General features: G+C 46.8%; 1 protein-coding gene across 3 annotated transcripts in view; it reads right to left on the bottom strand.

Annotated features, from left to right (window-relative positions):
- Positions 1-211: 211 nt before the first annotated feature.
- The window catches only part of MAP2K3 (mitogen-activated protein kinase kinase 3), a 61,679-nt gene continuing 47,618 nt past the window's right edge, over positions 212-14,272 (bottom strand). For all 3 annotated transcript variants that reach the window (XM_083413709.1, XM_083413710.1, XM_083413708.1), the window contains exons 3-13: positions 14,048-14,117; positions 13,114-13,162; positions 12,569-12,682; positions 12,069-12,188; positions 11,596-11,712; positions 9,895-9,946; positions 7,300-7,427; positions 5,117-5,194; positions 4,186-4,325; positions 2,233-2,278; positions 212-929 (exon numbers count right to left, since the gene is read on the bottom strand). In XM_083413709.1, coding sequence (XP_083269835.1) covers positions 846-929; positions 2,233-2,278; positions 4,186-4,325; positions 5,117-5,194; positions 7,300-7,427; positions 9,895-9,946; positions 11,596-11,712; positions 12,069-12,188; positions 12,569-12,682; positions 13,114-13,162; positions 14,048-14,117 — 998 coding nt within the window. In that variant the 3' untranslated portion in view covers positions 212-845. The remainder of the gene's footprint in view (positions 930-2,232; positions 2,279-4,185; positions 4,326-5,116; positions 5,195-7,299; positions 7,428-9,894; positions 9,947-11,595; positions 11,713-12,068; positions 12,189-12,568; positions 12,683-13,113; positions 13,163-14,047; positions 14,118-14,272) is intronic.

Genomic DNA, 14,272 nt, shown 5'->3' with positions numbered 1-14,272 from the left:
TTTAAATAACTCTTCCATTCTGCTCTAAGAGCTAGTTTTCTACATACAGGGAGTAACTGGGGTGTGGGTTCAGTTCATAGATATCAGATCATAGAGTTGGAAGGGACCACAAGAGGCATCTAGTCCAACCTCCTGCAATGCAAGAATCTTTTGCCCAACGTGAGGCTCAAACCCACGACCCTGAGATTAAGAGCCTCGTGATCTACTGAGCTTTTTATTTTATTTTAATGCGATCTGCCGCTTGCAAGATGACGGGACACCAGCCAAAAAACAACCAGCCCCGCAGGTCTGCTGGTTAACCTGCGACAGGTGACACTTCTGTGGCTGCTGTGGTTTTGTATGCAGTTTTAGATGGGCTCAGATCTCTCCAAGCAAAAGTACACATGCTCATAGACACACAAACATACACACACACGTACACACACACAGCTGCATTTCAAAAAGGCGCCTGGTTTTAAAAGTAACACAACGTGCTTTTCTCAAAACCCACCCGAGGGGGAGTTGTCTTGAGCGCCCTTCAACCCTTAAGCGGACTGTGCGTGGCTACAGTTGGGATCGAAGACGTCTACGTGTCAAAAACATGTCATTCATAGAGGCCTCTTGTTAAATAATAATAATAAAATCGCTCTCTAAGTCCAGCATGATGCCGAGAAAGGGGGTGGGAGGAAAGAGAAAAATTATTTTTTTTGGGGGGGGGGTGGGGAGGGGAGGAAGCAGCGAAGACATTCATTCTCTTTTGTGCAAACCACAGTTGGTGCTATAAAAATCCTTATTCCGTTCTCTCTCCCCGCCAGGAGAAGGCAGGGCTGGTTCTTTTGTTCCGATGGCGAGGTTCCGTGGGACTTTTAGGAGTCCTCTCCCAGGATTTCTGTGACGAAGGAGACCATATCAGTCTCGCTGGTGTCGTGCATAGTGAAGAACGGGTGGGCCTGTTGGGAAAGGAGAACGGTTTCAGTTTGGGACAGGGAGAAGAGGTCTCATTTTGCACAAGGAGCAAAGGAAGAGGCAGTCATAGAATTGTGGACATGGAAGGCACCCCCAAAGAGTATCTCATAGAATCCTAGAGTTGGAAGAGACCACAAGGGCCATCGAGTCCAACCCCCTGCCAAGCAGGAAACACCATCAGAGCACTCCTGACATATGGTTGTCAAGCCTCTGCTTAAAGACCTCCAAAGAAGGAGACTCCACCACACTCCTTGGCAGCAAATTCCACTGTCAAACAGCTCTTACTGTCAGGAAGTTCTTCCTAATGTTTAGGTGGAATCTTCTTTCTTGTAGTTTGGATCCATTGCTCCGTGTCCGCTTCTCTGGAGCAGCAGAAAACAACCTTTCTCCCTCCTCTGTATTACATCCTTTTATATATTTGAACATGGCTATCATATCACCCCTTAACCTCCTCTTCTCCAGGCTAAACATGCCCAGCTCCCTTAGCCGTTCCTCATAAGGCATCGTTTCCAGGCCTTATCTGGTCCAGCCCCCTGCAATGAAGGAATCACACACTAAAGAGTTCCTGATAAGATGGCCGTCCAAACCCTGTTTAAAATCCTCCAATGAAGGGCAGTCATTTCCTGGATAGCTCAGTAGGTGGAACATGAGACTCAGGATCACGGATTTGAAGCCCACGTTGGTCAAAAGATTCCTGCATTGCAGGGGGTTGGACCTACGGGATCGCCTCTCCTGGTATGCCCCGCAGAGGACCTTAAGGTCCACAAATGACAACATTTTGGAGGTCCCAGGTCGCAAGGTGGTTAGATTGGTCTCAACTAGGCCCAGGGCCTTTTCAGTACCGGCCCCGACTTGGTGGAACGCTCTGTCACAAGAGACTAGGGCCCTGTGGGACTTGACATCTTTCCGCAGGGCCTGCAAGACAGAGCTGTTCCGCCTGGCCTTTGGTTTGGACTCAGTCTGACCCTTATGTTTCCCTCCCCTTATGGTTTTTGATCTATGGGCTACTTTTAAAATGAGGCTGCATTTTAAATTGCATTTTGAACCTGTATTTTAAATTAGTGTCCCCCCCCCCCTTTTCACTGTAATTTTACTGTTGTTAGCCGCTCTGAGCCCGGCTCTGGCCAGGGAGGGTGGGGTATAAATAAAAGTATTATTATTGTTGTTGTTGTTGTTGTTATTAATGACTCTTGTGGTCCCTTCCAACTCTACAATTCTATTAATTCCTTGCTGGCACCACATAAGCCTTAACCAAATTTGGAGATAGAAGGAAGAAGAGACACTCACCATGAGTTCCACATAACTCAATCGTTCGGCAGGATTCTTCCTCAAGCTGAAAGAACAAAAAACAAGGAAGGAAAATTCGTGAGAGTTAAGAGGTCGGTTGTACAAAAGGTTAAGAACTTTAGAGAAAAGCTGGATAGACATCATGTTGCTATGAAGGAAGTAAACATAAAATGTAACTTTTTCATAGTAATGAAGCCATTGGTTTTATTTGTGTGGCATTTTAATATAGTCCTGAATATTCATCAGGTTGTTTTATGTAAATAAGAGTTTTGTGATATATATATATATATATATATATATATATGGTTATGTGTAATATATGTTTTGGTGATTAAATGCATCCTACCAAGACCCAGAAGAAACTCAAGTGCTGTGTGAGGCTTTCATTCCTCCCAATCTATATTATTACTGCATAACATTAACAAAGGTTATATTTGAAAAAGGAAAAAACAACAATAGTTTGCATCATATTTTACTCATCCATGGTTTGTTTTTGTTTTTTAAAAAAGGGGGTGTGGGCAGGTCCCAGTATTCTGCTCTTGTTGTAGGCAGCTTTTATGTTGCCTTTTAATTACACATTATAATTTTAATTTGCATACATTTCAGCTGCCCAAATTCATCAGGGACAGTCCTTATTTCCTCTCACCTGTTCCTACAAAATTGCTTTCTTTGCTTTTGCCTTCTGCAGAGCTGCAAGAGTGCAAATTTCTGGATTTGCCATACTTAAGGGTATCAGCTTGCTACCGTGTGACTCAGTAATATCAAAAGCAGCACGATGGCCAGAAACAATTACAATATAGAAAACTTTATGGAATAACACAGAACATCAAAATTATCCAACTGAAGTTTCTAAAAGTCCTTGAATAAGTCACGGTGCCAGATTTTACCCAGCAGAGATCAAGCTTGTAAAGCTTTGTATGATCAGCAAATGTCCAAATCTGAACTCTGCTGAACCGTGTTTCCGGATAGCAACTACTGTTTCATTCAGTTCTTCATCAGTTTGATAATGTTGATGTTTTGCATTATTCCATAAAGTTTTCTATACAGTGGTGCCTCGCAAGACGAAAAGAATCCGTTCCGCGAGTCTCTTCGTCTTGCGGTTTTTTCGTCTTGCGAAGCAAGCCCATTAGTGGATTAGCGCTATTAGCAGTTTAAGGGCTATTAACGGCTATTAAAGGCTTAAGGGATTAGCGGATTAGCTGCTAAAAGGCTATTAGCAGCTTAGCGCTTTAGAAAAAGGGGTTGGGGAGCGGAAAAAAACCCTCAAGAATCGCAAGACATTTTCGTCTTGCGAAGCAAACCCATAGAGAAATTCGTCCTGCGAAGCACCTATGAAAACGGAAAACCCTTTCGTCTTGCGGGTTTTCCGTCTTGCGAGGCATTCGTCTTGCGGGGCACCACTGTACTGTAAATGTTTCTGGCCATCATGTTGTTTTTGATATTGCCGAGTCACATTTTGCAACATAGGGGTTGTTTGTTTACTTATTGCTACATGTGACTACAGGGGTAAATCTGGGCTGGGAATGGGGGTGGTGAGAGTTGGCAGATGCACCTCGTTTCCAAGGCACAGGCTTGCCCATGCATCATCCACATGAACCCAGAGATGCTTCTCCCAGGAATTTCACATGCTGGTGAAGTTCACTGCAAGCTGCTAATAACAGACAGTGGGAAAATGAAGTTCCTCTTCCTTCAAATCACTCCAGCAGCAAAGCTCAGGTGGTGAAGAAGCTGTATTGCACACATCCCTAAAACCACCAACAGCCAAGGGGGTCCTAAACCAGATTAAAATGCCCAAGGGTAAAACCGATAAAACCAACTTGGAGGTGCTGCCAGGGACGTTCTGCATGCAAAGCTGGGGGTGTTTTGAAGCACTGTGCTCCAGGGAAATGGATCACCTCCAGTGCAGTGCATTCTGGGAGACAAGATGGCGGCCTGGATGGGAAGGGCACCTACCACTGGGCTGTGAAGTCCACAAAGTTCTGTGAGAAGTGCTCCGCAGGCAGCTGAGGCGAGGGCTCTTCCACCACTTGCTTCAGCTGCTGGAAAGGGGTGCCCCAGGATTCGTACGGGAATCGGAGAATGGCCATTTCAATCTGAGAGGGAGAGACCAGAACAGAACGTAAACAGAGAGCCCTTCCTGGTCAAACAGAACTTCTACCTTGGTCCAGTGTTTCTGCTTGCTGCAGTGACCAACCAGAAAGCCTGAAGGCAACAGCTTCATCATCCTACATCCCTGACATTTCTTATTTGGAGGTATCCTGCCTTGGAACAAGGAGCTTCCATTTAGCTATCACTCCCAGCAGCCACTGATGAAACTCTCCCTGTGATTTTTTTTTAATCCTCTTTTAAAGCTAAGTACACCAATACACAGGGACACGGGTGGCGCTGTGGGTTAAACCACAGAGCCTAGGACTTGCTGATCAGAAGATCGGCAGTTCGAATTCCCGCGACGGGGTGATTTCCCATTGCTCAGTCCCTGCTCCTGCCAACCTAGCAGTTCAAAAGCACGTCAAAGTGCAAGTAGATAAATAGGTACCGCTCCAGCGGGAAGGTAAATGGCTTAGTCATGCTGGCCACATGACCCGGAAGCTGTATGCCGGCTCCCTTGGCCAGTAAAGCGAGATGAGTGCCGCAACCCCAGAGTCGACCATGACTGGACCTAATGAACAGGGGTCCTTTTACCTTTACACCAATACACACCCCTGCATCTGGTAGCAGGGAGTTCCATATGTCTCTTCTAGATTGGGGCAAGCCCCACAACAAGGTGACAATATCTTTCTTAGATCCCCAACAGCGTTCACGTGTTTCCTAACTGTTGAATTCTTAAACCCACAAGATTACTGGTCCCTTTACACACCGACACACTTCTGCGTAGATTTCTTACCAAGGTGATGCCCAGGCTCCAGACGTCCGATTTCACATTGTACCCCTGCTGGTTCAGCTCGGGGTTTATTCTCTCTGGCTGCAAAGGAAAGGTATCGAAAAGGGTTGGCACGGTCTGGTGGTTGAGCTACGGAAAGCTGGATTCAAGTCCCTGCCTGGCCATGAAAGCTCACCTTGAGCCAGGCCACGCCTTCTCTCAGCCACAAACTACCCTGCACAGTTGTTTTAAGGATAAAAAGGGGAAGCGAAGAACCATTCCCCCAAGTTCCTTGCAGGTAGGGTAAGATATAAATATACTGTTTGCGCCTGCAGAAATCTTCAGGGCAGACACACTGCACATTACATACAGTGCTACCTCAGGTTACGAACAGTCCTGCTTACAACTGCTTCGGGTTACGAACTCCACAAACCCAAAAGTAGGTGTCCCGGGTTGCGAACTTTACCCTGGGATATGAACGCAATCCACTTCCGGGGGCGCATGAGGCCTATCTAGGGAATGAGAGCCTCAGGTTAAGAATGGACTTCCGGAACAAATTAAGTTCGTAACCCGAGGTACCATTGTAGCTTCCTGCTGAAATCCTGTGGGGTTTTTTTAATACTGCAAATATCCAGATACGTTTTGGTTTGCCGCACAAGAGTTACCCTCCAGAAAGGGTACCAGAAAGGGTTACTTCCGGGTTTCACCACTCACGAATGCGTAGAAGCACTAAATCGCGCTTCGCGCATGCACACAGGCACCAAATTGTGCCGCGCACCTGCGCAGATACGGCGCTGCAGGTTGCGGGCTTTTCATGTTGCGAACGGGCCTCCGGAATGGATCCCGTTCTCAACCAGAGGTACCACTGCACTGCAAATATCCAGATACGTTTTGCTTTGCCGCACAAGAGTTATCCTCCAGACGGCAATTATGCCCATTCACATCAGGGGAAGCATCACAGAACAACTAACGAAGTGGAATGACATGTGGACAATCCGTATCACTCCTATCACTAAAACACTATTATGGGACCAATAGCAGAATATACCCTCCCACTCATTCACCCCAGAGAGCCTGGAAAGGGTCCTCAGCCAAGTGACACTCATTCTGTTGAAACGACCAATGGGGAGGAATTGGGTTCTTTGTGTGCTCTTTGAACATCACGGGGCATTTATTCTGGCACCGTTAGATGCACTTTCATCAGCAGTTCTGGAGGGGAAGGTCAAAGAAGTCCCCTATTGCCAATGTAAACGTTTCTCTGAATCCAGAGAGGCAGACTAATAATAATTATTACTACAATTATAATTATAATAATTTTTATGCCACCCATCAGACTGGGTTGCCCCAGCTACTCTGGGTGGCTCCCAACAAATGATAAAACCACAGTAGAACTTGACAACCCATGCATTTAAGCACCACTTCTCTTCCTGGAATTTACATAAGATTTGTACTTGAACTCACTTTACGGAAATTCCCAGGATGATTAAATGCATTTTATGCTTTTTGGGGGGTCCTTTCAGATAAGAACACATCCATCTCTTTCTTCCAGAGCAGCTAAATATTGCGCATGTGAAACTCACCAGAGTTCATTTGAGCAAACTTATAATTTTGTTTTCCATGCCTGCCTAAGACTGTTATTAGTAATTTTATCAGTCTGGTTTCCCATTATTGATACAATTTATATTACCACCCTTTATCCGAAGATCCCAGGGCCTGGTATTATTGTATAAACAGCTCAGGATCGCAATACCTCAAGGACCACCTCTCCCCATATGAACCCACCTGGACCCTGCAGTCATCACCTGCGGCCCTTCTTTGTGTGCCTACCCTGCAAGAGGTCCAGAGGGAGGAAACATGAGAGCGGAGCCTTTTCTGTGGTGGCTCCCCACTTGTGGGATGCTCTTCCCAAGGAGGCTTGTCTGGTGCCTTCATTTAAACGCCAGACGAAAGCATTCCTCTTCTCCCAGGCCTTTGGGCTAATTAAACAATCTATAGCCTCTTATACTGGGGAGTGGTTATTGTTTACATTTGTTACTAGGTCGTGTATCTTTGTGATCCTCGGATATAGGAAACAAATGAACCAACAAATAAATAATTGTGCATGTTTCTTCCTGGAGGCTGATCACAAAAAACTGATGGATTGAACAGAGGGGGGCTGGGAGACAAGAGAAGGGCGGTGCACCCCAAACAGCTGATCAAAAACTCACCGCCATATAAGGTTTGCAACCAGCATCCAGGGTCTTCGCCACGGAATCTACCAAGTATCCACTGATCCCGAAGTCACACATTTTGACATGTCCCTGTTTATTGATAAGGACGTTGGACGGCTTCACGTCTGTTAAGAGGAAGAGATCGGTTAACCCTCCTTTCTCTGGATCAACTAGGGAGACTTCCCTCCGTTAAAAATGTTAACGAAGATTATTTAAAGGCACATTTGTGCACAGTTTTAGTCATATGCTTGAAGAGCACGCAGCTGGAGCTGTGAAGGCTTTCTGCTGCCATGCCCACAACTCGGTTTGTGCAACCCGTACAGCACATAGGCGACAATTATTCACACAATTAATATTCTTGTCCAAAAACAATTTTCACCATTTTTCAAATTTGTGAGAATAAGAAAACTACTTACAAAGTGCCATGAAAACTAATAAGCTATCTAAAATAAAGTGAATTTGCAGTATCAGATTTTACTAAGTTCTTACAACTTCTTGACTCAATTTTTGTTTTTTCTTGTTTTTTAGGTAAGTTCAAGAAGAAGGTAGGTAGGTTCAATGATGTTCCCGGTAGCTGTGAAGTGCAGATGGAAGACAGGGTACCAGAGTTCTATCCCGTTTCGCCCTAGCAGTCCATAAAGTTGAAGAGCTGCTATTTCGCCCCCGACAGGGCCGATTTATTGGGGTTGGCTGATAGCCCACTCCTTGAGCAGAGTTTTCTGGACTTCCTCAGTAGCCTCGAGCCATTAATGTGACTATTAGTGCTAAATGTAGTTATAGAAACAATTTCTTGGCTTAAGCATAAAGAACTGAATGGCTTAGCTTATGCTGTACGGGTTGCACAATCATTACTAACAGCACAGGTTGTATTTCTTCAGCATGTCCACAACTCTAGCTGTGTGCTGAACGTAAGAGTCTTAGTCAATGCCAAACCAAACCAAACCACAACACTTTTCAGGTTCCTAGACCTCATGATTGTGTCTGCGGAAGGAACACAAAACCTGGGCAGGGCTCCCGTGCTGTGAACGGCAGCCTCCCCAAGGGCCTTTAAATTAGGGGGGGCTACAAACACAGCTGAAATGTTCTGTACTGAGCTCCCATCCTGTTGCATTGCATCAAGTTCCCAAGACTTTCCACGTGTTAACATGCGAATCAAAATTATGCATGTGGAGTAACCGTCCCCTTGAAGGACCAGGTACGAGGCCTGGGAGTCATTTTGGACTCACAGCTGTCCGTGGAGGCGAAGGTCGCTTCTGTGTCCAGGGCAGCTGTCTATCAGCTCCATCTGGTATGCAGGCTGAGACCCTACCTGCCCGCGGACTGTCTTGCCAGAGTGGTGCATGCTCTGGTTATCTCCCGCTTAAAGGTAAAGGTAAAGGTACCCCTGCCCGTACGGGCCAGTCTTGTCAGACTCTAGGGTTGTGCACTCATCTCACTCTATAGGCCGGGAGCCAGCGCTGTCCGCAGACACTTCCGGGTCACGTGGCCAGCGTGACAAGCTGCATCTGGCGAGCCAGCACAGCACACGGAACGGCGTTTACCTTCCCGCTGGTAAGCGGTCCCTATTTATCTACTTGCACCCGCGGGTGCTTTCAAACTGCTAGGTTGGCAGGCGCTGGGACCGAAGGACAGGAGCGCACCCCACCGCGGGGATTCGAACCGCCGACCTTTCGATCGGCAAGTCCTAGGCGCTGAGGCTTTTACCCACAGCGCCACCCGCGTCCGCTTAGACTACTGCAATGTGCTCCACGTGGGGCCACCTTTGAAGGTGACCTGGAAACTACAACTAATCGAGAATGCGGCAGCTAGACTGGTGACTGGGAGCAGCCGCCGAGACCACATAACACTGGTCCTGAAAGACCTACACTGGCTCCCAGTACGTTTCTGAGCTCAATTCAAAGCGTCAGTGCTGGCCTTTAAAGCCCTAAACCTGAAGGCGTGTCTCCAGCCCCATCATTCAGCCCGGACACTGAGGTCCAACTCCAAGGGCCTTCTGGCGGTTCCCTCACTGTGAGAAGTGAAGCTACAGGGAACCAGGCAGAGGGCCTTCTCGGTAGTGGCACCCGCCTTGTGGAACGCACCAGATGTCAAGGAAATAAACAACTATCTGACTTTTAGAAGACATCTGAAGGCACCCCTGTTTAGGGAAGTTTTTAATGTCTGGTGCTTTATCATTTTTTATTGTTATTATTATCATTAATTCTGTTGGGAGCCACCCAGAGTGGCTGGGGAAACCCAGCCAGATGGGCGGGGTATAAATAATAAATTATTATTATATGCAAGATACAGATGCAAACATGACATGTGTCCAGTCAGGCAGAATGGAAACAAACTTTAGCAGCTCTGGAATGATTAATGGTGAAGCCACCTTCTATCAGCTCAGACTGTTCTCTGCCTCTAGCTCAGTATGGCATATTGACTGGCAACAGCTTGGCAGGGTTCTGGGCAGGCAATCTTTCTATATTGTCTACAGCCAGGATCGTTCCAACAGGAGATGCTGGAGGCTGGATCTTCCACATCCTAAGAGGTGCTCTGCCCATGAGCTCTACGCCCCCTACTCAGCCCTCGCAATGCACAAACTCCAATGCCTACCTCTGTGAATCACAGACAGCTTGCTATGCAAATGCTCCAAGGCTCGGACAATCTGGAGAAAGACAGAGAGAGAGAGGTGTGTAATTCTAGCTGCAGACCAGCTTTGGCCAACCAGGTGACCAGCCTTGACTGCAGCGACCCAGCAGTAAAGCCTCTCCTCCTAACAGAGGGGAGGAGTTGTGAGCAGGAGTCGGTTCCCCTGACGGCAGGGGGGTGTATTCAGCCCCCTACGTCAGCTTACCTGGCCGCCGCGCCACGCCTGTAGGCCAGCCAATAGGACCGGCTTCTGGGCAGGGTTTAGCCACATTCAAGCAGCTGTGGCAGCTCCATCTTCTCATTCTGTGCCCCTTTGTCATCGGATCACCCGCCCACCCTCCCTTTAGGTCATATTTATGCGTCTGACTTTGCTATGGACTCAGGTTGGTTGCCCTGGTTGCCCAGGCGGCCTGGTAGAAATGTTTATCCATCTGGCAAATTGGAACCAGCCTCTTGATTTTTCACCTACCTCGTAGCAAACCGTCAGAACTTTTTGGGTATTGGCTGTTAGGCATTGGATTATGTGTTGTGTGTTGGAGGGCAGCTGTGGCCATCACCTACCCCTCCCCTGGTTGGGTATTCCATTAAAGGAATCCGGCGGTCGTGGATCCTGTCCAATGCCCTGCTGGTGGCTAGGGCCATGGCACGACCTCCGGTGACATCATGGGAAGCTTCAGTTGTACACTGGTACCTTGGGTTAAGTACTTAATTCGTTCCGGAGGTCCGTTCTTAACCTGAAACTGTTCTTAACCTGAAGCACCACTTTAGCTAATGGGGCCTCCTGCTGCTGCTGTGCCGCCGCTGCACAATTTCTGTTCTCATCCTGAAACAAAGTTCTTAACTCGAGGTACTATTTCTGGGTTAGCGGAGTCTGTAACCTGAAGCATATGTAATCTGAAGCGTATGTAACCCAAGGTACCACTGTATTTTCATCAGCAAGCTCTCCCACTGGTTGTTAACCTTCGGGTGACTCCCCGCTGAGTGGGGTGGAGTCATGTATAGACTGTTTGATCCAATGCCTAAAGCCAATAGCACTCACATGCTGTAACCAATAAAGTTGTGGCCTTCTTTAGCCCATTAACCTCAAATTCATGTGTCCCTGTGTCTTTTTTATCTCTAAGCGGGTGGCGGATCCTCGACTCACCAATCACGCTATGCAAGCTGGAGTTAACTCTATTAGCAAAAAACACAATCTGCAAAGGAGTGTCAGGCCTAATGAGCACAGCAACTCATCTCCAATAAGTCTTGCCCCCATGAGACTGAAGGTCCCCCATCTCCCCACGGCTGCCTAAGTCCCCTCTTTTCCACATAATCAGAGACTGCGCCTGCGGGCGGCCTATGTCTCCTCTGCCCATTTCATGCCTCTTCTGGTTCTGGGAGGCAAGCAGGGAAGGGAATTTGTTGCAGCAGGAGGGGGAGATACACACGCCTCTACACCAGCCTGAAATAAGCAGCTTGGGGAGACAGTCCTCGATATAGAAGTTTAATTAATAAAAAGGGTTTGCACAACCCCACCCTGATTTTAAAAAGAAGCTGGGGTCTCTCCATCTGTGTTGGCTGCTGCATTCTGTGTTTGCAATCATGCAGACTGCCCTCCCTGGCTCACTTGCTCTGGGTGGGTGGGTCCCACAGCAACCTTCCCCATAGAAAGAAGGTGCCACTCACAGACACGGTTATTTTCCCAAGTATATCTTCGGGGATCGTCTTCTTCTTTTCCAGGACCCTCTTATAAAATTTATCCAGAGACGTATCCATTAGCTCCATGCAGATCCACACATCACCCTGAAAAAGAAGGGAGTGAGAGGAGGAGAAGGGGGAGAGAGATGAATTGGTTGGCCTTCGTCAGAGGACTGAACCTTTAGCAGGTCCTGCCCTGTGGAACTCCCTGCCAATGGACATGCCTTTGGAACTTGACTTTTCAAAAATGCACTTTATTGAGAATGCTATTTGTTTAACCAATGTTAAGTGTTACATTTTTTGTGCTGTATACCTCCTTTAAATAAATAAATACGTAAGACATCTGGAAGGCACCAGGTTGGCTTCCCCCTGCTTTTCAGCAAATGCTTCAGAAGTTGTGCTCGCTGTCTGAGGTGGCCGGCAAAAACGAAGAGGCTCTGGCCTTCCCGCTGCTCACCTACCTCTCTGAAAAGGGCTCCGTAGAACGTGACGGTGTAAAAGCAGTCCACGGTCCTCATGGAAATGTCCAAGTCCATCACTAGCCTCTTCTGTTCCTGAGAGTTCACAGTGGCTCGGATTCTCTGCAGAGAGTGGGAAAGGAAAAAGAAAATAACCATACTGTCAAGGCTTCGGGAAAATTATTCCTCCCCCGGTTGTTTTTAAAAGTCTGGAACGGATTAATCCATTTTGCATTACTTTCTATGGGAAAGCGCACCTTGGTTTTGGAACGATTTGGTTTTGGAACGGACTTCCGGAACGGATTAAGTTTGAGAACCAAGGTACCACTTTTATAAAAGACGCAGGAGGAAATGACTAACAACAGGACCCACAAAGGGGAGGAGGGACGTCCAGGAGGTTCTTTGGAATCTTGTTTTTATGATGTACGTTGAATATGTGATTGTAAAACTTTAATTTGAAAAACCAAATAAATAAATTGTTTATATAGTACTGCGGCTCTTACCTTCACAGCCATGGTGGTGTCGCTCTGCGCGTGATACACTTTCTCCACTACACCGTAAGCTCCTCTTCCCAACTCCGAAATGCTCACCAAGTCATCGGCCTCTACTTCAAAGTTCTGTTGACCGGGAGAGAGAGAGAAAGATGCACAAAAAATTGTCAAAATAATACGTTTAGGATCAAGCCAATATTCGTATTGCTAGCATCAGCCGGCGACCTTCTTTATCTCTTTCGCAAACAAAATTTGTTGTTAAAGAAGTGATTTGCCTCAGAGAAACACACATAGCGAGGAAACGTAGAAGAATATTGAAGAACAAAAGGGCTTTGGGAAAGGACTTTGTAACCTCAAGTGTAACAAAAAAGGAAGGAGCTGTAATCCATATAAAACCGGACCCAAAACAATTTTAAAAAGATGAACAAGGAAGAATCATTAATAATCCAGATAACATCACAGGGAGTAAGAAATTTGTTAATCGGTCTGCATGTGCCAAACAAGTAAAAAAAAAAAAAAAAAAAAAAAGAACAACATCAGCATCAGCATCAACATACCTTCTCACCAACAGTAATGAAAGTCCTGGAATCCAAGTTTCTTGGAGGTCTGCAAGGAAAGACAAAGCCTCTATTTAAAAATCCAATCCCGTATCCACCACCTAGTGTCGATTTTCTGAAATTTTGCAATTTGGCTGCTGGTGAGTATCAAACGGGTACTCTCAGTAAAGTCACTAGGGCTCCAGCAAAACTGAGGGGCACATAAATGGGGAGGAGAATCTAAAGAAGAAGTGGGCAACTGTGCCCCTAACAAAGGTGATGTTGGACGCCAACTCCCATCAGCCCCAAGCCAGCATGCACAATGGTCAGGGCTTTATGAGAGATATATAGTCCACCAAAGCCACAGACTCCTCTCTCCTTATGTAGACAAACAATGAGCTAGAGAGTTCCAGCTTTATTTGTTTTTATTTATTTATTCAATTTATAAACCACCCTTTATCAAAAACATCCCAGGGCGGCGTACAACACTAAAAACACATTAAATGTAAAGGGACCCCTGACCATTAGGTCCAGTCGTGGCCGACTCTGGGGTTGCAGCGCTCATCTCGCTTTATTGGCCAAGGGAGCCGGCATACAGCTTCTGGGTCATGTGGCCAGCATGACTAAGCCGCTTCTGGCCAACCAGAGCAGCGCACAGAAACACCGTTTATCTTCCCGCCGGAGTGGTACCTATTTATCTACTTGCACTTTGACGTGCTTTCGAACTGCTAGGTTGGCAGGAGCAGGGACCAAGCAACGGGAGCTCACCCCGTCACAGGATTTCGAACCGCTGACCTTCTGATCAGCAAGTTCTAGGCTCTGTGGCTTAACCCACAGCGCCACCCATGTCCCTCTGAAAACACATTACAGAGCACCAATAATTAAAAAAAAAAAAAAAGCATTACAGCAGACAGCATATTAGGAATTTGCAAGAGAGCGAGGCAGAGGTTCTTACGTTGGTGGGACGGATGACTGCCTGTTTGCTGACGGCATGCTCAAGAGGGGCGGCCGTTTCTTCTTCGGCCCTGGAAAGAAAGAGGACACACACTCTCTTATCATCTTTTTATATAGAACTGTAGAATTGGAAGGGACCCTAAGGGTCATCTAGCCCAACCCCTGCGATGCAGGAATCTTTGCCCAACATGGGCCTCGAACGCAAGACCCTGAGATTAAGAGTCAT

The sequence above is a fragment of the Podarcis tiliguerta genome, assembly GCF_965153285.1.
Source record: "Podarcis tiliguerta genome assembly, chromosome: 14".
Lineage (NCBI taxonomy): Eukaryota > Metazoa > Chordata > Lepidosauria > Squamata > Lacertidae > Podarcis > Podarcis tiliguerta.
This window is presented reverse-complemented; position numbering and strand designations above follow the sequence as displayed.